This window comes from Taudactylus pleione, unplaced genomic scaffold (genome assembly GCF_031769625.1).
Source record: "Taudactylus pleione unplaced genomic scaffold, aTauple2 ptg000781l, whole genome shotgun sequence".
NCBI lineage: Eukaryota > Metazoa > Chordata > Amphibia > Anura > Myobatrachidae > Taudactylus > Taudactylus pleione.
The window spans coordinates 4,103,695-4,123,870 of NW_028285183.1; the positions used below are offsets into that span (position 1 = coordinate 4,103,695).

A 20,176-nucleotide genomic window follows, 5' to 3' on the forward strand; every position below is an offset into this window, starting at 1 on the left:
CCAGTATCAGGAGCCAAGTGTCCTGTAACCAGGGAGGGAAGCACCAGTGTCAGGGGCCCATTGTCCTGTAACCAGGAAGGGAAGACCAGTGTCAGGGGTCCAGTGTCCTGTAACCAGGGAGGAAAGCACCAGTGTCAGGGGCCCGGTGTCCTGTAACCAGGGAGGGAAGCACCAGTGTCAGGGGCCCAGTGTCCTGTAACCAGGAAGGGAAGACCAGTGTCAGGGGTCCAGTGTCCTGTAACCAGGGAGGAAAGCACCAGTGTCAGGGTGTCAGGGGCCCAGTGTCCTGTAACCAGGGAGGAAAGCACCAGTGTCAGGGGCTCGGTGTCCTGTAACCAGGGGGAAGGGCATCAGTGTCAGGGGCCCAGTGTCCTGTAACCAGTGAGGGAAGCACCAGTGTCAGGGGCCCATTGTCCTGTAACCAGGGAGGGAAGACCAGTGTCAGGGGCCCATTGTCCTGTAACCAGGGAGGGAAGCACCAGTGTCAGGGGTCCAGTGTCCTGTAACCAGGGAGGGAAGACCAGTGCCAGGGACCCAGTGTCCTGTAACCAGGGAGGGAAGACCAGTGCCAGGGACCCAGTGTCCTGTAACCAGGGAGGGAAGACCAGTGCCAGGGACCCAGTGTCCTGTAACCAGGGAGGGAAGACCAGTGTCAGGGGTCCAGTGTCCTGTAACCAGGGAGGGAAGCACCAGTGTCAGGGGCCCAGTGTCCTGTAACCAGGGAGGGAAGCACCAGTGTCAGGGGCCCAGTCCCCTGTAACCAGGGAGGGAAGGACCAGTGTCAGGGGCCAAGTGTCCTGTAACCAGGGAGGGAAGCATCATTGTCAGGGACCCAGAGTCCTGTAACCAGGGGGGAAGCACCACTGTCAGGGTCCCATTGTTCTGTAACCAGGGGAAAGAGCACCAGTGTCAGGGGCCCAGTGTCCTGTAACCAGGGAGGGAAGCACCACTGTCAGGGGCCCAGAGTCCTGTAACCAGGGAGGGAAGACCAGTGTCAGGGGTCCAGTGTCCTGTAACCAGGGAGGGAAGACCAGTACCAGGGACCCAGAGTCCTGTAACCAGGGAGGGAAGCACCAGTGTCAGGGGTCCAGTGTCCTGTAACCAGGGAGGGAAGACCAGTACCAGGGACCCAGAGTCCTGTAACCAGGGAGGGAAGCACCAGTGTCAGGGGTCCAGTGTCCTGTAACCAGGGAGGGAAGACCAGTGTCAGGGACCCAGTGTCCTGTAACCAGGGAGGGAAGACCAGTGCCAGGGGCCCGTTATCCTGTAACCAGGGAGGGAAGCACCAGTGTCAGGGGCTCGGTGTCCTGTAACCAGGGAGGGAAGCACCAGTGTCAGGGGCCCGGTGTCCTGTAACCAGGGAGGAAAGCACCAGTGTCAGGGGCCCGGTGTCCTGTAACCAGGGAGGAAAGCACCAGTGTCAGGGGCCCGGTGTCCTGTAACCAGGGAGGAAAGCACCAGTGTCAGGGGCTCGGTGTCCTGTAACCAGGGGGAAGAGCATCAGTGTCAGGGGCCCATTGTCCTGTAACCAGGAAGGGAAGACCAGTGTCAGGGGCCCATTGTCCTGTAACCAGGGAGGGAAGACCAGTACCAGGGACCCAGAGTCCTGTAACCAGGGAGGGAAGCACCAGTGTCAGGGGTCCAGTGTCCTGTAACCAGGGAGGGAAGCACCACTGTCAGGGGCCCAGAGTCCTGTAACCAGGGAGGGAAGACCAGTGTCAGGGGCCCGGTGTCCTGTAACCATGGAGGGAAGACCAGTGTCAGGGGCCCAGTGTCCTGTAACCAGGGGGGAAGCACCAGTGTCAGGGGCCCAGTGTCCTGTAACCAGGGGAAAGAGCATCAGTGTCAGGGGCCCAGTGTCCTGTAACCAGGGAGGATAGCACCAGTGTCAGGGGCTCAGAGTCCTGTAACCAGGGAGGGAAGACCAGTGTCAGGGGCCAATTGTCCTGTAACCAGGGAGGGAAGACCAGTGTCAGGGGCCCAGTGTCCTGTAACCAGGGAGGGAAGACCAGTGCCAGGGACCCAGTGTCCTGTAACCAGGGAGGGAAGTACTACTGTCAGGGGCCCAGTGTCCTGTAACCAGGGAGGAAAGCACCAGTGTCAGGGGCCCAGTGTCCTGTAACCAGGGGCGAAGCACCAGTGTCAGCGGCCCAGTGTCCTGTAACCAGGGAGGGAAGCACCAGTATCAGGGGCCCAGTGTCCTGTAACCAGGGAGGGAAGCACCAGTATCAGGGGCCCAGTGTCCTGTAACCAGGGAGTGAAGCACCAGTATCAGGGGCCCAGTGTCCTGTAACCAGGGAGGGAAGCACCAGTATCAGGGGCCCAGTGTCCTGTAACCAGGGAGGGAAGCATAAGTGTCAGGGGCCCATTGTCCTGTAACCAGGAAGGGAAGACCAGTGTCAGGGGTCCAGTGTCCTGTAACCAGGGAGGAAAGCACCAGTGTCAGGGGCCCGGTGTCCTGTAACCAGGGAGGAAAGCACCAGTGTCAGGGGCCCGGTGTCCTGTAAACAGGGAGGAAAGCACCAGTGTCAGGGGCTCGGTGTCCTGTAACCAGGGAGGGAAGCACCAGTGTCAGGGGCCCAGTGTCCTGTAACCAGGAAGGGAAGACCAGTGTCAGGGGTTCAGTGTCCTGTAACCAGGGAGGAAAGCACCAGTGTCAGGGGCCCGGTGTCCTGTAACCAGGGAGGAAAGCACCAGTGTCAGGGGCCCGGTGTCCTGTAACCAGGGAGGAAAGCACCAGTGTCAGGGGCTCGGTGTCCTGTAACCAGGGGGAAGAGCATCAGTGTCAGGGGCCCAGTGTCCTGTAACCAGTGAGGGAAGCACCAGTGTCAGGGGCCCATTGTCCTGTAACCAGGGAGGGAAGACCAGTGTCAGGGGCCCATTGTCCTGTAACCAGGGAGGGAAGACCAGTACCAGGGACCCAGAGTCCTGTAACCAGGGAGGGAAGCACCAGTGTCAAGGGGTCCAGTGTCCTGTAACCAGGGAGGGAAGACCAGTGCCAGGGAACCAGTGTCCTGTAACCAGGGAGAGAAGACCAGTGTCAGGGGCCCAGTGTCCTGTTACCAGGGATGGAAGACCAGTGTCAGGGGCCCAGTGTCCTGTAACCAGGGGGGGAGCACCAGTGTCAGGGGCCCATTGTCCTGTAACCAGGGAGGGAAGACCAGTGTCAGGGGTCCAGTGTCCTGTAACCAGGGAGGGAAGCACCAGTGTCAGGGGCCAAGTGTCCTGTAACCAGGGAGGGAAGCACCAGTGTCAGGGGTCCAGTGTCCTGTAACCAGGGAGGGAAGCACCAGTGTCAGGGGCCAAGTGTCCTGTAACCAGGGAGGGAAGCACCAGTGTCAGGGGCCCAGTGTCCTGTAACCAGGGAGGGAAGACCAGTGTCAGGGGCCCATTGTCCTGTAACCAGGGAGGGAAGACCAGTACCAGGGACCCAGAGTCCTGTAACCATGGAGGGAAGCACCAGTGTCAGGGGTCCAGTGTCCTGTAACCAGGGAGGGAAGACCAGTACCAGGGTCCCGGTGTCCTGTAACCAGGGAGGGAATCACCAGTGTCAGGGGCCCGGTGTCCTGTAACCAGGGAGGGAAGCACCAGTGTCAGGGGCCCAGTGTCCTGTAACCAGGAAGGGAAGACCAGTGTCAGGGGTCCAGTGTCCTGTAACCAGGGAGGAAAGCACCAGTGTCAGGGGCCCGGTGTCCTGTAACCAGGGAGGAAAGCACCAGTGTCAGGGGCCCGGTGTCCTGTAACCAGGGAGGAAAGCACCAGTGTCAGGGGCTCGGTGTCCTGTAACCAGGGGGAAGAGCATCAGTGTCAGGGGCCCAGTGTCCTGTAACCAGTGAGGGAAGCACCAGTGTCAGGGGCCCATTGTCCTGTAACCAGGGAGGGAAGACCAGTGTCAGGGGCCCATTGTCCTGTAACCAGGGAGGGAAGACCTGGTTGTATGGAAATGGAACTTACTTTGCAGTAGAAGCCATTTATTCTGCAGACGATCAATATTCCAAACCAGACGCCAATAAACAAAAATACATGTACCTGGCTCGTGTACTCACGGGGATGTCATGTGCTGGACAACGTGGAATGGTGGCGCCTCCCGCCAAAAATAAAGGCGAACCCCACTGACCTGTACGATAGTGTAACTGATAATAACCCAGCAAATCCTACCATGTATGTGATATTCCATCCAGGCTTATCCCGAATATCTCATCACCTTCAGTAAATAATGCTCCAGTCTTCTCCTGATACATTCCTGTCACCTGATGGTAAAGAGTCTGATACATGTTTTTACATCTATAGTTAAACACATTTTCCTTTCCGTAAGCAGCAGAGACTTTACATTAAAGTGGTCACAATGTCATGTGTAAGAGAAGGCTGAACATTCAGATATAGAAGAATAAAAAAAAAAAGAAACAGACCCGATTATGATATCTGGTCTCATCGACAGCCCAGTCCTATATAGTGACATTAGACCACAGCAATCTGAAGAACCATGATATCGCAGGTGGTTTAATCGACAGTCTGGTCTAGTCCCCCATAATGCCATGATCCTTACACCTGGTCACACATACTATAACATCGCTGGTGGTTTCATTGACAGCTGGTCTAGTCCCCCATAATGCCATGATCCTTACACCTGGTCACACATACTATAACATCGCTGGTGGTTTCATTGACAGCTGGTCTAGTCCCCCATAATGCCATGATCCTTACACCTGGTCACACATACTATAGCATCGCTGGTGGTTTCATTGACAGCTGGTCTAGTCCCCCATAATGCCATGATCCTTACACCTGGTCACACATACTATAACATCGCTGGTGGTTTCATTGACAGCTGGTCTAGTCCCCCATAATGCCATGATCCTTACACCTGGTCACACATACTATAGCATCGCTGGTGGTTTCATTGACAGCTGGTCTAGTCCTACATAATGCCATGATCCTTACACCTGGTCACACATACTATAACATCGCTGGTGGGTTTATCGATGGTCTAATCTAGTCCCACATAATGACCTGATCCTTACACCTGGTCACACAAACTATAACATCGCTGGTGGGTTCATTGATGGTCTAGTCCCACATAATACCATGATCCTTACACCTGGTCACACATGCTGTAACAGCGCTGGTGGTTTCATCGATGGTCTAATCTAGTCCCAGACAAGGACATGATCCTTACACCTGGTCACACATGCTATAACATCACTGGTGGGTTAATTGATGGTCTAGTCCCACATAATGACATGATCCTTACACCTGGTCACACATACTATAACATCGCTGGTGGTTTCATTGACAGCTGGTCTAGTCCCCCATAATGCCATGATCCTTACACCTGGTCACACATACTATAACATCGCTGGTGGTTTCATTGACAGCTGTTCTAGTCCCACATAATGCCATGATCCTTACACCTGGTCACACATACTATAACATCGCTGGTGGTTTCATCGATGGTCTAATCTAGTCCCACATAATGACCTGATCCTTACACCTGGTCACACATGCTATAACATCGCTGGTGGGTTAATTGATGGTCTAGTCCCACATAATGACATGATCCTTACACCTGGTCATACATACTATAACATCGCTGGTGGTTTCATTGACAGCTGGTCTAGTCCCCCATAATGCCATGATCCTTACACCTGGTCATACATACTATAACATCGCTGGTGGTTTCATTGACAGTCTGGTCTAGTCCTACATAATGACCTGATCCTTGTCCTGTAACCAGGGAGGGAAGACCAGTACCAGGGACCCAGAGTCCTGTAACCAGGGAGGGAAGCACCAGTGTCAGGGGTCCAGTGTCCTGTAACCAGGGAGGGAAGACCAGTGCCAGGGACCCAGTGTCCTGTAACCAGGGAGGGAAGACCAGTGTCAGGGGTCCAGTGTCCTGTAACCAGGGAGGGAAGCACCAGTGTCAGGGGCCCAGTGTCCTGTAACCAGCGAGGGAAGCACCAGTGTCAGGGGCCCAGTCCCCTGTAACCAGGGAGGGAAGGACCAGTGTAAGGGGCCTAGTGTCCTGTAACCAGGGAGGGAAGCATCATTGTCAGGGACCCAGAGTCCTGTAACCAGGGAGGGAAGCACCAGTGTCAGGGGCCCAGAGTCCTGTAACCAGGGTGGAAGCACCACTGTCAGGGTCCCATTGTCCTGTAACCAGGGGAAAGAGCATCAGTGTCAGGGGCCCAGTGTCCTGTAACCAGGGGGAAGAGCACCAGTGTCAGGGGCCCAGAGTCCTGTAACCAGGGGGGAAGCACCACTGTCAGGGTCCCATTGTCCTGTAACCAGGGGAAAGAAGCACCAATGTCAGGGGCCCAGAGTCCTGTAACCAGGGAGGGAAGACCAGTGTCAGGGGCCCAGTGTCCTGTAACCATGGAGGGAAGACCAGTGTCAGGGGCCCAGTGTCCTGTAACCAGGGGGGAAGCACCAGTGTCAGGGGCCCAGTGTCCTGTAACCAGGGGAAAGAGCATCAGTGTCAGGGGCCCAGTGTCCTGTAACCAGGGAGGATAACACCAGTGTCAGGGGCTCAGAGTCCTGTAACCAGGGAGGGAAGACCAGTGTCAGGGGCCAATTGTCCTGTAACCAGGGAGGGAAGACCAGTGCCAGGGACCCAGTGTCCTGTAACCAGGGAGGGAAGCACCAGTGTCAGGGGCCCGGTGTCCTGTAACCAGGGAGGGAAGCACCAGTGTCAGGGGTCCAGTGTCCTGTAACCAGGGAGGGAAGCACCAGTGTCAGGGGCCCGGTGTCCTGTAACCAGGGAGGGAAGCACCAGTGTCAGGGGCTCGGTGTCCTGTAACCAGGGAGGGAAGCACCACTGTCAGGGGCCCAGAGTCTTGTAACCAGGGAGGGAAGACCAGTGTCAGGGGCCCAGAGTCCTGTAACCAGGGGAAAGAGCACCAGTATCAGGGGTCCAGTGTCCTGTAACCAGGAAGGAAGGCACCAGTGTCAGGGGCCCGGTGTCCTGTAACCAGGGAGGGAAGCACCAGTGTCAAGGGCTCGGTGTCCTGTAACCAGGGAGGGAAGCACCAGTGTCAGGGGCCCAGTGTCCTGTAACCAGGAAGGGAAGACCAGTGTCAGGGGTCCAGTGTCCTGTAACCAGGGAGGAAAGCACCAGTGTCAGGGGCCCGGTGTCCTGTAACCAGGGAGGAAAGCACCAGTGTCAGGGGCCCGGTGTCCTGTAACCAGGGAGGAAAGCACCAGTGTCAGGGGCTCGGTGTCCTGTAACCAGGGGGAAGAGCATCAGTGTCAGGGGCCCAGTGTCCTGTAACCAGTGAGGGAAGCACCAGTGTCAGGGGTCCAGAGTCCTGTAACCAGGGAGGGAAGTCCAGTGTCAGGGGCCCATTGTCCTGTAACCAGGGAGGGAAGACCAGTGTCAGGGGCCCATTGTCCTGTAACCAGGGATGGAAGACCAGTGTCAGGGGCTCAGAGTCCTGTAACCAGGGAGGGAAGACCAGTGTCAGGGGCCAAGTGTCCTGTAACCAGGGAGGGAAGACCAGTACCAGGGACCCAGAGTCCTGTAACCAGGGAGGGAAGCACCAGTGTCAGGGGTCCAGTGTCCTGTAACCAGGGAGGGAAGACCAGTGTCAGGGGTCCAGTGTCCTGTAACCAGGGAGGGAAGACCAGTGTCAGGGGCCCGGTGTCCTGTAACCAGGGAGGGAAGACCAGTGTCAGGGGCTCGGTGTCCTGTAACCAGGGAGGGAAGCACCAGTGGCAGCGGTCCAGTGTCCTGTAACCAGGGAGGGAAGACCAGTGTCAGGGGCCCAGTGTCCTGTTACCAGGGATGGAAGACCAGTGTCAGGGGCCCATTGTCCTGTAACCAGGGGGGGAGCACCAGTGTCAGGGGCCCATTGTCCTGTAACCAGGGAGGGAAGACCAGTGTCAGGGGTCCAGTGTCCTGTAACCAGGGAGGGAAGCACCAGTGTCAGGGGCCAAGTGTCCTGTAACCAGGGAGGGAAGCACCAGTGTCAGGGGTCCAGTGTCCTGTAACCAGGGAGGGAAGCACCAGTGTCAGGTGCCAAGTGTCCTGTAACCAGGGAGGGAAGCACCAGTGTCAGGGGCCCAGTGTCCTGTAACCAGGGAGGGAAGACCAGTACCAGGGACCCAGAGTCCTGTAACCAGGGAGGGAAGCACCAGTGTCAGGGGTCCAGTGTCCTGTAACCAGGGAGGGAAGACCAGTGTCAGGGGCTCGGTGTCCTGTAACCAGGGAGGGAAGCACCAGTGTCAGGGGCCGGTGTCCTGTAACCAGGGAGGGAAGCACCAGTGTCAGGGGTCCAGTGTCCTGTAACCAGGGAGGGAAGCACCAGTGTCAGGGAGGAAAACATCAGTACTGAGGGCCTGATTCAGAGCCGGACGCTCTGAATCAGGGCGTTTTTTTTTTATTGCGAAGCGGCCTCTTGGACGCTCGCATAGCTGTGGGTTACCACCCACAGCTTATGCGAGCGTCCATGATGATGGTTGCGATGGTCAAGACCATCGCAACCATCGGGCTTGCGACTAGACCCTGGCGGTAGGGTCTCGTTAACCGCAAGCCCTGGAGTGATTTTGGCTCGCCCCCGGCACGCCCACCAAAGGGGGCGTGCTGTCACTCAACATCGACAGCACGCCCCCTTTGGTGCGAGACCCATAACGACGGCTTCCCCGTCGTTATTCGGGTCTCGCGCATGCGCACGACGGTGGCGCCTCCGTCGTGCGCATGCGCATTTGGGCAACATCGACCCGCTTGCGAGCGCTCAGTGCTCGCGAGCGGGTCTGAATCAGGCCCTGAGTGCACAGTCTCATAATTAGGGAGGAAGACACTAGTGTAATAAATGATTTACCATTTTATATATTGTTTGGAGAAGTATCAAAGTTTCTAGCAGCTGTGACTATATAAAAACACTGTAGTATATGTAATTGTGTATTTTCTCTTTCTCTCTGTAAATATACAGCGGCGGTGTATGGAAATGGAACTTACTTTGCAGTAGAAGCCATTTATTCTGCAGACGATCAATATTCCAAACCAGACGCCAATAAACAAAAATACATGTACCTGGCTCGTGTACTCACGGGGATGTCATGTGCTGGACAACGTGGAATGGTGGCGCCTCCCGCCAAAAATACGGCGAACCCCACTGACCTGTACGATAGTGTAACTGATAATAACCCAGCAAATCCTACCATGTATGTGATATTCCATGACATCCAGGCTTATCCCGAATATCTCATCACCTTCAGTAAATAATGCTCCAGTCTTCTCCTGATACATTCCTGTCACCTGATGGTAAAGAGTCTGATACATGTTTTTACATCTATAGTTAAACACATTTTCCTTTCCGTAAGCAGCAGAGACTTTACATTAAAGTGGTCACAATGTCATGTGTAAGAGAAGGCTGAACATTCAGATATAGAAGAATAAAAAAAAAGAAACAGACCCGATTATGATATCTGGTCTCATCGACAGCCCAGTCCTATATAGTGACATTAGACCACAGCAATCTGAAGAACCATGATATCGCAGGTGGTTTAATCGACAGTCTGGTCTAGTCCCCCATAATGCCATGATCCTTACACCTGGTCACACATACTATAACATCGCTGGTGGTTTCATTGACAGCTGGTCTAGTCCCCCATAATGCCATGATCCTTACACCTGGTCACACATACTATAACATCGCTGGTGGTTTCATTGACAGCTGGTCTAGTCCCCCATAATGCCATGATCCTTACACCTGGTCACACATACTATAGCATCGCTGGTGGTTTCATTGACAGCTGGTCTAGTCCCCCATAATGCCATGATCCTTACACCTGGTCACACATACTATAACATCGCTGGTGGTTTCATTGACAGCTGGTCTAGTCCCCCATAATGCCATGATCCTTACACCTGGTCACACATACTATAGCATCGCTGGTGGTTTCATTGACAGCTGGTCTAGTCCTACATAATGCCATGATCCTTACACCTGGTCACACATACTATAACATCGCTGGTGGGTTTATCGATGGTCTAATCTAGTCCCACATAATGACCTGATCCTTACACCTGGTCACACAAACTATAACATCGCTGGTGGGTTCATTGATGGTCTAGTCCCACATAATACCATGATCCTTACACGTGGTCACACATGCTGTAACAGCGCTGGTGGTTTCATCGATGGTCTAATCTAGTCCCAGACAAGGACATGATCCTTACACCTGGTCACACATGCTATAACATCACTGGTGGGTTAATTGATGGTCTAGTCCCACATAATGACATGATCCTTACACCTGGTCACACATACTATAACATCGCTGGTGGTTTCATTGACCACTGGTCTAGTCCCCCATAATGCCATGATCCTTACACCTGGTCACACATACTATAACATCGCTGGTGGTTTCATTGACAGCTGGTCTAGTCCCACATAATGCCATGATCCTTACACCTGGTCACACATACTATAACATCGCTGGTGGTTTCATCGATGGTCTAATCTAGTCCCACATAATGACCTGATCCTTACACCTGGTCACACATGCTATAACATCGCTGGTGGGTTAATTGATGGTCTAGTCCCACATAATGACATGATCCTTACACCTGGTCATACATACTATAACATCGCTGGTGGTTTCATTGACAGCTGGTCTAGTCCCCCATAATGCCATGATCCTTACACCTGGTCATACATACTATAACATCGCTGGTGGTTTCATTGACAGTCTGGTCTAGTCCTACATAATGACCTGATCCTTACACCTGGTCACACATGCTAGAACATCGCTGGTGGGTTAATTGATGGTCTAGTCCCACATAATGCCATGATCCTTACACCTGGTCATACATACTATAACATCGCTGGTGGTTTCATTGACAGTCTGGTCTAGTCCCCCATAATGCCATGATCCTTACACCTGGTCACACATACTATAGCATCGCTGGTGGTTTCATTGACAGTCTGGTCTAGTCCTACATAATGACCTGATCCTTACACCTGGTCACACATGCTATAACATCACTGGTGGGTTAATTGATGGTCTAGTCCCACATAATGACATGATCCTAATACAATGGGAGACTGCTCGTGGATGCTGAGCAGCAGCCCCAGCAGTCTCCTTTGCCTGTGGGGGGGGGAGCGATCACACTGATCGCGCCCCCCTGGCTTTGCACCGGGCTGAGGGGCTTACAGCGCCCCCTCCAAGGTGCTGCAAAACTTTTTTTTTCTTGGCTCGAGGGGGCATGGCCACGCCTCCTGCAATTAGGTCACGCCCCCTCTGTACCTGGGCCCGCCGCGGCTCTCTACGGCCCTGCATATTGCAATGCAAGGGGTGTAAATACATAAAAAAAAATTACATGTAGGGTAAATACTGGCTGATTTTTCATGTAGCTCACAAATACTGCACAGCTTTATTATTACTCTACAATTTAGATGTCAGTTTGGACACCTCCCTCCCAAATCTAAATTTCTCTGCACATTTTACATCTGCCCCACATGCAGTGCAGCATGGTGTCACCAAGATGATCAGTTGAGAGAGATCTCTCTCTATTCCCAAGTCTGAATTAGGCCCTTAGTGTGTTGTTGCCATAAGGATGACCGGGTACATCCCTTGATTATACTAAATAGGCCCACAGAGAAGAGACCAGGCCGCTTTCATGGTGGAAAGGCCACAGTCTAGTTTATTTAGTCAAGAATGTAAAATATTTAAATATAAACCAACATTCTGTCTCAAAATTAGTTAAAGATGAAAGTACCGTATAGCATTCTGCGCTAATTGCGTACCCAGGCACAATGGAACAATGTACAAGTATATATAATCAGTGTCTGATCAGGGGGACCATCACTGATCACTGTACACATTAATGAGACAAGTCCCTTTCTACCAAAACATCTGTTCTCTCCACCGAGTACTGCAAACCATATCTAACCCAACCTCAGAAAATGTGCTAAATGGCCCCTGGAATCCCTAATCCTGTTCCCTCCGGATAAATGAGAAACCTCACAGAGAACTTATAAAATAGAACTTGCTCTGTGTCCAAACCCCTTTTATTCGTCTTTAAACAAAACTTCCCTTTATATTATATCTGACCAAATGAATCAGGCCATAGAACGCTGATTTGAGCGTGGCGACGGATGGTGCAAGTCCGACAACTCTACTCCTGTGAGATTTACTAAATCACTGCCGCCATCATGGGTCAAATTATCCAAAAGTTATAAACTAGTCTCGCTGGGCATAATTCATTCTCTTTATATTTACTGTAACTAGCAGGAATCATCATCTACCTTCTTGGTTATGTTTTTTATTTACATTTCATATATATATTCACCAATTTAAACCTTGTGTTGAATCCTTACTTCAGCTATCCTAAATGTTGCAAAATGCTGTTTTTATATTTTCAAACTAAATGCTGTTTTACACAAAGTAACTTGAAATGATGAAAAATATTGGCAATGCCGTGAATAAACTCTAACATCTATGGTGTAGCCGGCTATTTGTGTTATTAAAGGTTACGCCATTGCTCTTGAGAGTACACACTGAGGGGGTTATGTAATAGGCGTAGAATCCTGGTGTAAGGTTCTCGCTGAATTTAAAGAGGCAATAATTATAAGGCTGAATAAGTCTTTTAACTGACTTTCGCTTTAAATTTAGCATCAATCTCGCTAAAATCCTGCCGGTTGTAAAGAATCGCCACCTATGACGTTCAGTGACGGGGATGCAGTCAGGAAGCCGACAGTCGAAATGCCGACCGCCGACTTCCCGACTGTGTAATCTCGACAGGGGACTAAAGATAGGTGTCGAAATCCCAACGCCTATCATTATCCCTACGCCGGGAGCCCAACGCCCGGCATGCCGAACTAAGGTAAGCCGGGCGGCGGGTGAGGACAGCCACAGGGGGGGAGGGTTAAGTTTAAAGGGTCCCGGGGGGACTTAGGGTTAGGCACTCCCCCCCTCCCCGGGAGGGTTAGGTTTAGGCTGCGGGGAAGGGGGGGTTAGGTTTAGGCACTTACGGGGAGGTTAGGGTTAGGCACTTGGGGGGGGGGAGGTTAGGGTTAGGCACCCCTAAGGGAGGGTTACTTACCAATCGGGATCTTGATGCCTGCCAGTCTTCTGGTGTCGGGATTTGAACCGCCGGGCATAGGTCCGGCGGTCATTCACACCAATCCCCAGTGACGGCACCCTCACTCATTCCCGTACTTGCAGAACCTGACTATATCGTCAGGTTGCTCTGCCAGTACGGGTAATGAAAGACATTAACGATCCGCGGGAGCGCACATCGTTAACGATGTCTTGCATATACACTGGATGATATTGAACGCGATGGACAATATCTTTACCGTTCATATCGTCTAGTGTGTATGCGGCTTTAGGGCGCCTTGAGGACCAAGTTTGGTCACTTTTTTTTTTTTTATTTATACATTATTTTGGAGAAATTAAATAATTTTAAGCACTATTTCTGTCCAAAGAATATAAATAATGTATTATGTCATTATAATTACCTCATGCTCTGCCGTCACCCACGGGTAGACTACAATAAGTTCGCCATGCTTCCTTCATCAATTACAATGCAATAATTACTACATGAAGCCATCACATATAACGCTGCAATATAACCCATACTGTACCTCATGACCTAAACTACGCTTTCAACCTTAATAAATGTATTTATTGCACAGATTTAATTGGGATGTAGTCGGCATCCCGGCGTGCGGGATGCCGACGGTCTAAAATTCCGGCGCCGAAATTCTAACTGGTCAGGATTCAGCACCAGTATCCTGACCGTTGGCATACCGAAGGTAAGTATTGGGGTGTTAGGGGGAGGCTAGCTAGTGGGGTTAGGCATTAGGGTGAGGGTTAAGCACCGGGGAGCCTGAGTGCAAGGTTGCACGATTTAAATCAAAAGATGTAGCTGTAGCTCTGGATCGTGCACAAAGACGCAACTGCACAATCAGTGATGTCGTGCAAGTGTGGAAGAAGCTGTTAGATGATCTTGAAGAGATTGGACACCACAGCAATGTAGTAAAGATGGCAAAGGCAATAGCTAAAATTGCACTCACAGATGCCCACTTGCTGGCTAATCTACTTGATCCTCGGTACAGGGGAAAAAAGCTTAGTCCTGCGTAAATTGAGACTGCTATAGAGTTTGCTCATGCCAATAATCGTCAAATTATGCCGGTCATCATCAACTTTCGTGCATCCATGAAACCATTTGCACCTTACATGTTTGAAGTGGACACTTTACGCTAAGTATCTCCTCCAGCCTGGTGGATGTCCTACGCAGATCAACGTCAGTTAGACACTTCTGTAGTGAATCTTCTGAAGCAGATGTTCACCGCAGTTTCATCAAGTGCAGGAATTGAAATGATTTTTTCAACGTACGGTTTTGTACAATCCAAATCACGCAACAGACTGGGAAATGAAAAACCATCTAAGTTGGTTGCATGCTACACAGCCTTTTCTGTTGAGGACAAACGTGAGGACGTGGACAAAGACATGTACATGTTTGACTCAGACTCAAACAACTGATTGAGTGAAATTCAGAGCAGAATTGTACTTCTTGATGCAACTGTTTAGTGTGTCTTTATTCTATTACTGTGTTCTTTTTGTTACTGTTCTCACTTCAAAAATTGTTCATTTATTACTAAAACATGGTTGAAACATCTAAAATTAAACAGTTTACTTAAAAAAACTTAATAAAAAAAATTCTATTTAAATCCAAAAAAATCTGATTTAAATCAAATAAATACGATTTTTTTTTATTTTTATAAAAAAAATATGATTTTTATGCAACCCTGCCTGAGTGTTAGGATTAGGGTGCGGGGAGGGGAAGGTTAGGTTTAGGCACTAGGGGGGGTGTGTTAGGTTTAGGGTAATGGGAGGGGGGAGTTAGGGTTAGGTACTAGGAAGGAGGGGGGTTAGGTTTAGGCACCAGAGAGGGAGGGTTAGGGTAGGGGTTGGGAAAATACTTACCAGCCATTCCTATGGGTGTCAGGATTCTGGCTGTCAGGATGCTGCTGTCGGTATTCTGAACAGCGGCATCCTGACAGCCGGGATATCATACCCAACCCCTTTAATTACCCTAAGGTTCAAATTGCAGTCTAGACAGAATGAATGTAAAATATGGTTTTGTCATTTATGAAGGTGTAGGAATCGGACAGTAGTAAAATAGAGGAAGAAATATGCCTGTGCTTGGTTTTACCCATATTATACACAGTACCAGCTGTGTGACAATATTCATATCAAAAATTTATAAAAATCAGAAAAACAAATTGTTGCCGTCGGATTTTGTTCACATTTTGACCAAAACACATACACCTTCAGGGGATCCCCAATCTCTGCAGATTACTAGGTTAGCAAAAAGTGCTAAAATAGTCCGAGGCGACGGTTTGGCGTATTTGCTCCACAGCCCTGGAGAGATAGCACAAAGATATTAAGTAAGACAAAAGTAACCACGCTGAGGAAATTCACTTTTCAAATCTCGTCAAAATCATATAACAAGACGTTACGTCGACAACAATAACTACCAGCAACGCAAAACTAAAATCTCCACAGAAAACCTGCTACAATGCAAATATAATAAAATATACAGAAGTACCCCACGCTACTCCGCATAATACTGCACAGAATGGGGGAGAAAATAGGGAGGGGATTCAATGCAACATGATGGATGCGATGTGCCGTTCCTGAACATTGCGTCCTACCATGTCACAATAGAAGAGATCCCCATAGAGGCGCGCAGGCAAACTTGCTATGCCAGTTATTATGAAATATGGGGGATGCAATTCAACCCATCAAAGTGCTACCAAATATGCCAGCACTTTATAATTAATTACCATATATGCCAGCACTTTATAATTAATTACCATATATGCCGGCACTTTATAATTAATTACCATATATGCCGGCACTTTATAATTAATTACCATATATGCCGGCACTTTATAATTACCATATATGCCGGCACTTTATAATTAATTACCATATATGCCAGCACTTTATAATTAATTACCATATATGCCAGCACTTTATAATTAATTACCATATATGCCGGCACTTTATAATTAATTACCATATATGCCAGCACTTTATAATTAATTACCATATATGCCGGCACTTTATAATTAATTACCATATATGCCGGCACTTTATAATTAATTACCATATATGCCAGCACTTTATAATTAATTACCATATATGCCAGCACTTTATAATTAATTACCATATATGCCGGCACTTTATAATTAATAATAATTTACAGGGACTGTGACTTTGAAAGAAATCTTCCACCACTTAATTCTGACATTTAGGCCATCAAGTGCCGGGAAGAGGCTGAAGTGTGCACGTCTCCCCTGGCCAGGTAGGTGTCAGTACCATGTGACTACTAGTGGTTATGTCATACTTGCCTACTTTTGAAAAAGCATTTCAGGGAGATGGTGAAAGCAGCACCTATGTAAAGTGGACGTGTACTGCGACATCTGAGAGGTGTGTCATACATGTGATGGGTGTGTACTGCGACATCTGAGAGGCGTGTCATATTTTTGACTTGAAAATGTAAATGAGCCCAAAAGCAGTCAGTAATATCTATTTGTTGATAAAAAAAACACACTGATACTTTTCAGAAAATGCATGTAGCCATAGGGATCATTGGGACGATTCAATTCAATGCGAATTGAATAGCGCCGAGAAGGAGCTCCCGGAGCTATTCATTTCAGCGCGCTCTTATGTCAGAGAATGCCCGTTCTCACGCTTTAAACATGGTGTTTAGTCCTGAGAACCGGCATTCCCACGACTAAACTGCCCAGCACGATGATGTTTCCGCGGCGCTAAGGGCAGAAAACAGCATTGCGCCTGTAGTCTTGTCTGATTTCTGTTCACACCCCAGGAGGGGTGTGAGAAGAAATCCTTCAGTCGTGCTTAACAGCACGCTGAATTGAATAGCTCCGGCAGCTCCTTCACGGCGCTATTCAATTTGTGTTGCATTGAATCAAGCCCATTGTGCCTGATGACCAATGCAGGGAAATGATACTAATGGTCCCATTTGAATGTATATATATATATATATATCTCTGATTTTTTTTTTAATATATATATATAGCAATCAGGGAGATTGGCAGCCTCTTCAGGGAGATTGCTACTGTCAGGGAGACTCCCTGACAATGAGGGAGAGTTAGCTAGCCAATATGCTTTATGTAATATGGCACCTGAGAACCGCTTTCGCTGGTTGGGAGAGCTGCAGCCAGGACAGGGCTTAGAGCAGTGGTTCTCAAACTCGGTCCTCAGGAACCCCACACAGGTCACATTTTCCAGGTCACCCAGCAGGAGCACAGGTGTAGTCATTACTCACTGACACATTTTAAAAGATCCACAGATGGAGCTAATTATTTCACCTGTGATTCTATGAGGAGACCTGGAAAACATGCACTGTTTGGGGTCCTGAGGACCTAGTTTGAGAACCTGTGGCTTAGAGTGCTAGCTCCTCTTACCTGTACAGACATACAGCTCTGATCAGGGTCCAGAGAGCAGATGCTGGGAATTGTCATTATATATCAGTCACAGGCTGAATTTTACTTTGCAGACGGCTAATACTGAAACACAGGAATATCCCAGGGGCCAAACACTAAAACCTCATTATACAACAGCCCTATGTGTAAAGAAAGAACACCTTTCCAGGAAGAAACCCATAGAGAACTCACACAGATGAAGATGTGTCTGTAACTGGACTCCGAGAAAATGGCCGATAGGAGACACTTCAGGAATATCATCTGCATACATGAGGTATAGCCTAGTGACGGCGCCGGGCAGGCTCCGATGGTAACCGGTCATGTGATCCCGGAAGCGCCCTCTAGTGTGCGTGACGTCACGTCACCCCGGTAACATCACTGATTGGATGGGGTAATTATGGCTGCAAAACCCAGAGGGGCCCGGTCTGGGGTGACCTGGGGCGTCTCGGCTTCCCTGCTCACCCTGGGGGCCCTGTTTATCCTGTCTTGTCGCTCTCATCCTTCTAGCACATGCAGACACCGAGCTCCGGGGCCAGAGGAGGTAAGAGGGCTGCGACGCAGGGGATTAAGGGGGTGTGTGTGGGGGGGGGGCACACCTGTCAGACAGGGACACACAGCCACCCTCCAATGACCCATAGTATACACCCCTCCCCCAGTAATACTTAGTAGTTAGTACCCTCCCCCACATACGCTCAGTGATACCCACTACACTCACCCACACACACAACTGGAGTTCAATCTAGCAACCTGCACCTGGCACAGCCCATGCAGTTCCTCTCTCCTGTATGGGGTGTTGCGCTCTGCTCTGGTGCTTCTAGCACACTCAGCTAATGCATGAAACTAAACTACTGAGATACAGACCAGAGTGTGCTAGAAGCACCAGAGCAGAGAGCGACATCCCAGGCAAGAAAGAGGAACTGTACGGGCTGTGACAGGTGCAGGGTGCTAGAATGAACTCTACTCAGTGATACTCATTACTCACCCACACACGCTCAGTGATACCCACACACATACTCAGTGATACCCATTACTCACCCACACACATACTCAGTGATACCCACACACATACTCAGTGATACCCATTACTCACCCACACACATACTCAGTGATACCCACACACATACTCAGTGATACCCATTACTCACCCACACACATACTCAGTGATACCCACACACATACTCAGTGATACCCATTACTCACCCACACACATACTCAGTGATACCCACACACATACTCAGTGATACCCATTACTCACCCACACACATACTCAGTGATACCCACACACATACTCAGTGATACCCATTACTCACCCACACACATACTCAGTGATACCCACACACATACTCAGTGATACCCATTACTCACCCACACACATACTCAGTGATACCCACACACATACTCAGTGATACCCATTACTCACCCACACACATACTCAGTGATACCCACACACATACTCAGTGATACCCATTACTCACCCACACACATACTCAGTGATACCCACACACATACTCAGTGATACCCATTACTCACCCACACACATACTCAGTGATACCCACACACATACTCAGTGATACCCACACACATACTCAGTGATACCCATTACTCACCCACACACATACTCAGTGATACCCATTACTCACCCACACACATACTCAGTGATACCCACACACATACTCAGTGATACCCATTACTCACCCACACACGCTCATTGACCTCAGGGGCGCCCGGTACCCTTTTTTCTCAGTGATGCCCAGTACCCCTTCCCACGTGATTGTCTTTCTGTTTTGTCAGGTTATTTACAAAGTTCACCAACGAACAAACCATGTTTTGAAAAGACAAACAGATCAGCACCTTCGGGTGAAGATTGTGGATGACGGTAGCATTGACGAGTGAGTATTTTATATTATTGCCCTTTATATTGTGCGTTTGTGAAATAAAGCAAAATCGTTATATTTTGTGGGTTCTCAGGAGTAGCCATAGTACATTCATCTGCATTGAGGGGGCTACTATTATAAATTAATGTGACACTGTCAGTGTTTGTGAACGTGCTGCTATTAGATCGCATTAGACATGAACCAATGGTTAGGTCTAGACTATAGAGGGCTGATGGACCTGTGACGTCACACCCACGTGACTCGGCCTAAAAGGGGGAGGTGCGGGGATACTAACGGGGGACCAAAAGTGTCCCCTCGCGGGCTCGCCATGCTTCGGGCACGGTGGCTCGCTGAGCTCGCCACAGATATTTATTCCCCCTCTATGCCCTAGTGGATGGTAACGCAGGAGCGGTCCAGCCTCCTGCAGCGGTCACGTGGTGGATACGTCACAGAGGTCCTTTAGCCACATAGGAAATAGCAGCAACCATGAACCAATCTGTGTGGTAGGTGTGGTCATGTGATCATTGTGACTGCCTGTCATTTACAGCTGTGGCCATAAGTTTTGAGAATGACACAAGTATTGGTTTTCACAAAGTTTGCTTCTTCAGTGTTTTTAGACCTTTTGTCAGATGTTACTATGGTATACTGAGGTAATATTACAGCATTTCATAAGTGTCACAGGATGTTTATTGACAATTACATTAAGTTTATGCAAAGAGTCAATATTTGCAGTGTTGACCCTTCTTTTTAAAGTCCTCTGCAATTCGCCCTGGCATGCTGTCACTCACCTTCTGGGCCACATACTGACTGATGGCCGCCCATTCTTGCCTAATCAAT

General features: G+C 49.8%; 2 protein-coding genes across 3 annotated transcripts in view; both read left to right on the forward strand.

Annotated features, from left to right (window-relative positions):
- The window catches only part of LOC148475085 (protein mono-ADP-ribosyltransferase PARP14-like), a 114,452-nt gene extending 104,223 nt beyond the window's left edge, over positions 1-10,229 (forward strand). The window contains exon 17 of the mRNA XM_088457744.1: positions 8,928-10,229. Coding sequence (XP_088313870.1) covers positions 8,928-9,220 — 293 coding nt within the window. The 3' untranslated portion in view covers positions 9,221-10,229. The remainder of the gene's footprint in view (positions 1-8,927) is intronic.
- A 7,540-nt stretch (positions 10,230-17,769) lies between these two features.
- Positions 17,770-20,176, forward strand: part of LMLN (leishmanolysin like peptidase) — a 36,037-nt gene continuing 33,630 nt past the window's right edge. For both annotated transcript variants that reach the window (XM_088457748.1, XM_088457749.1), the window contains exons 1-2: positions 17,770-18,006; positions 19,257-19,354. In XM_088457748.1, the coding sequence (XP_088313874.1) occupies positions 17,863-18,006; positions 19,257-19,354 (242 nt within the window). In that variant the 5' untranslated portion in view covers positions 17,770-17,862. The remainder of the gene's footprint in view (positions 18,007-19,256; positions 19,355-20,176) is intronic.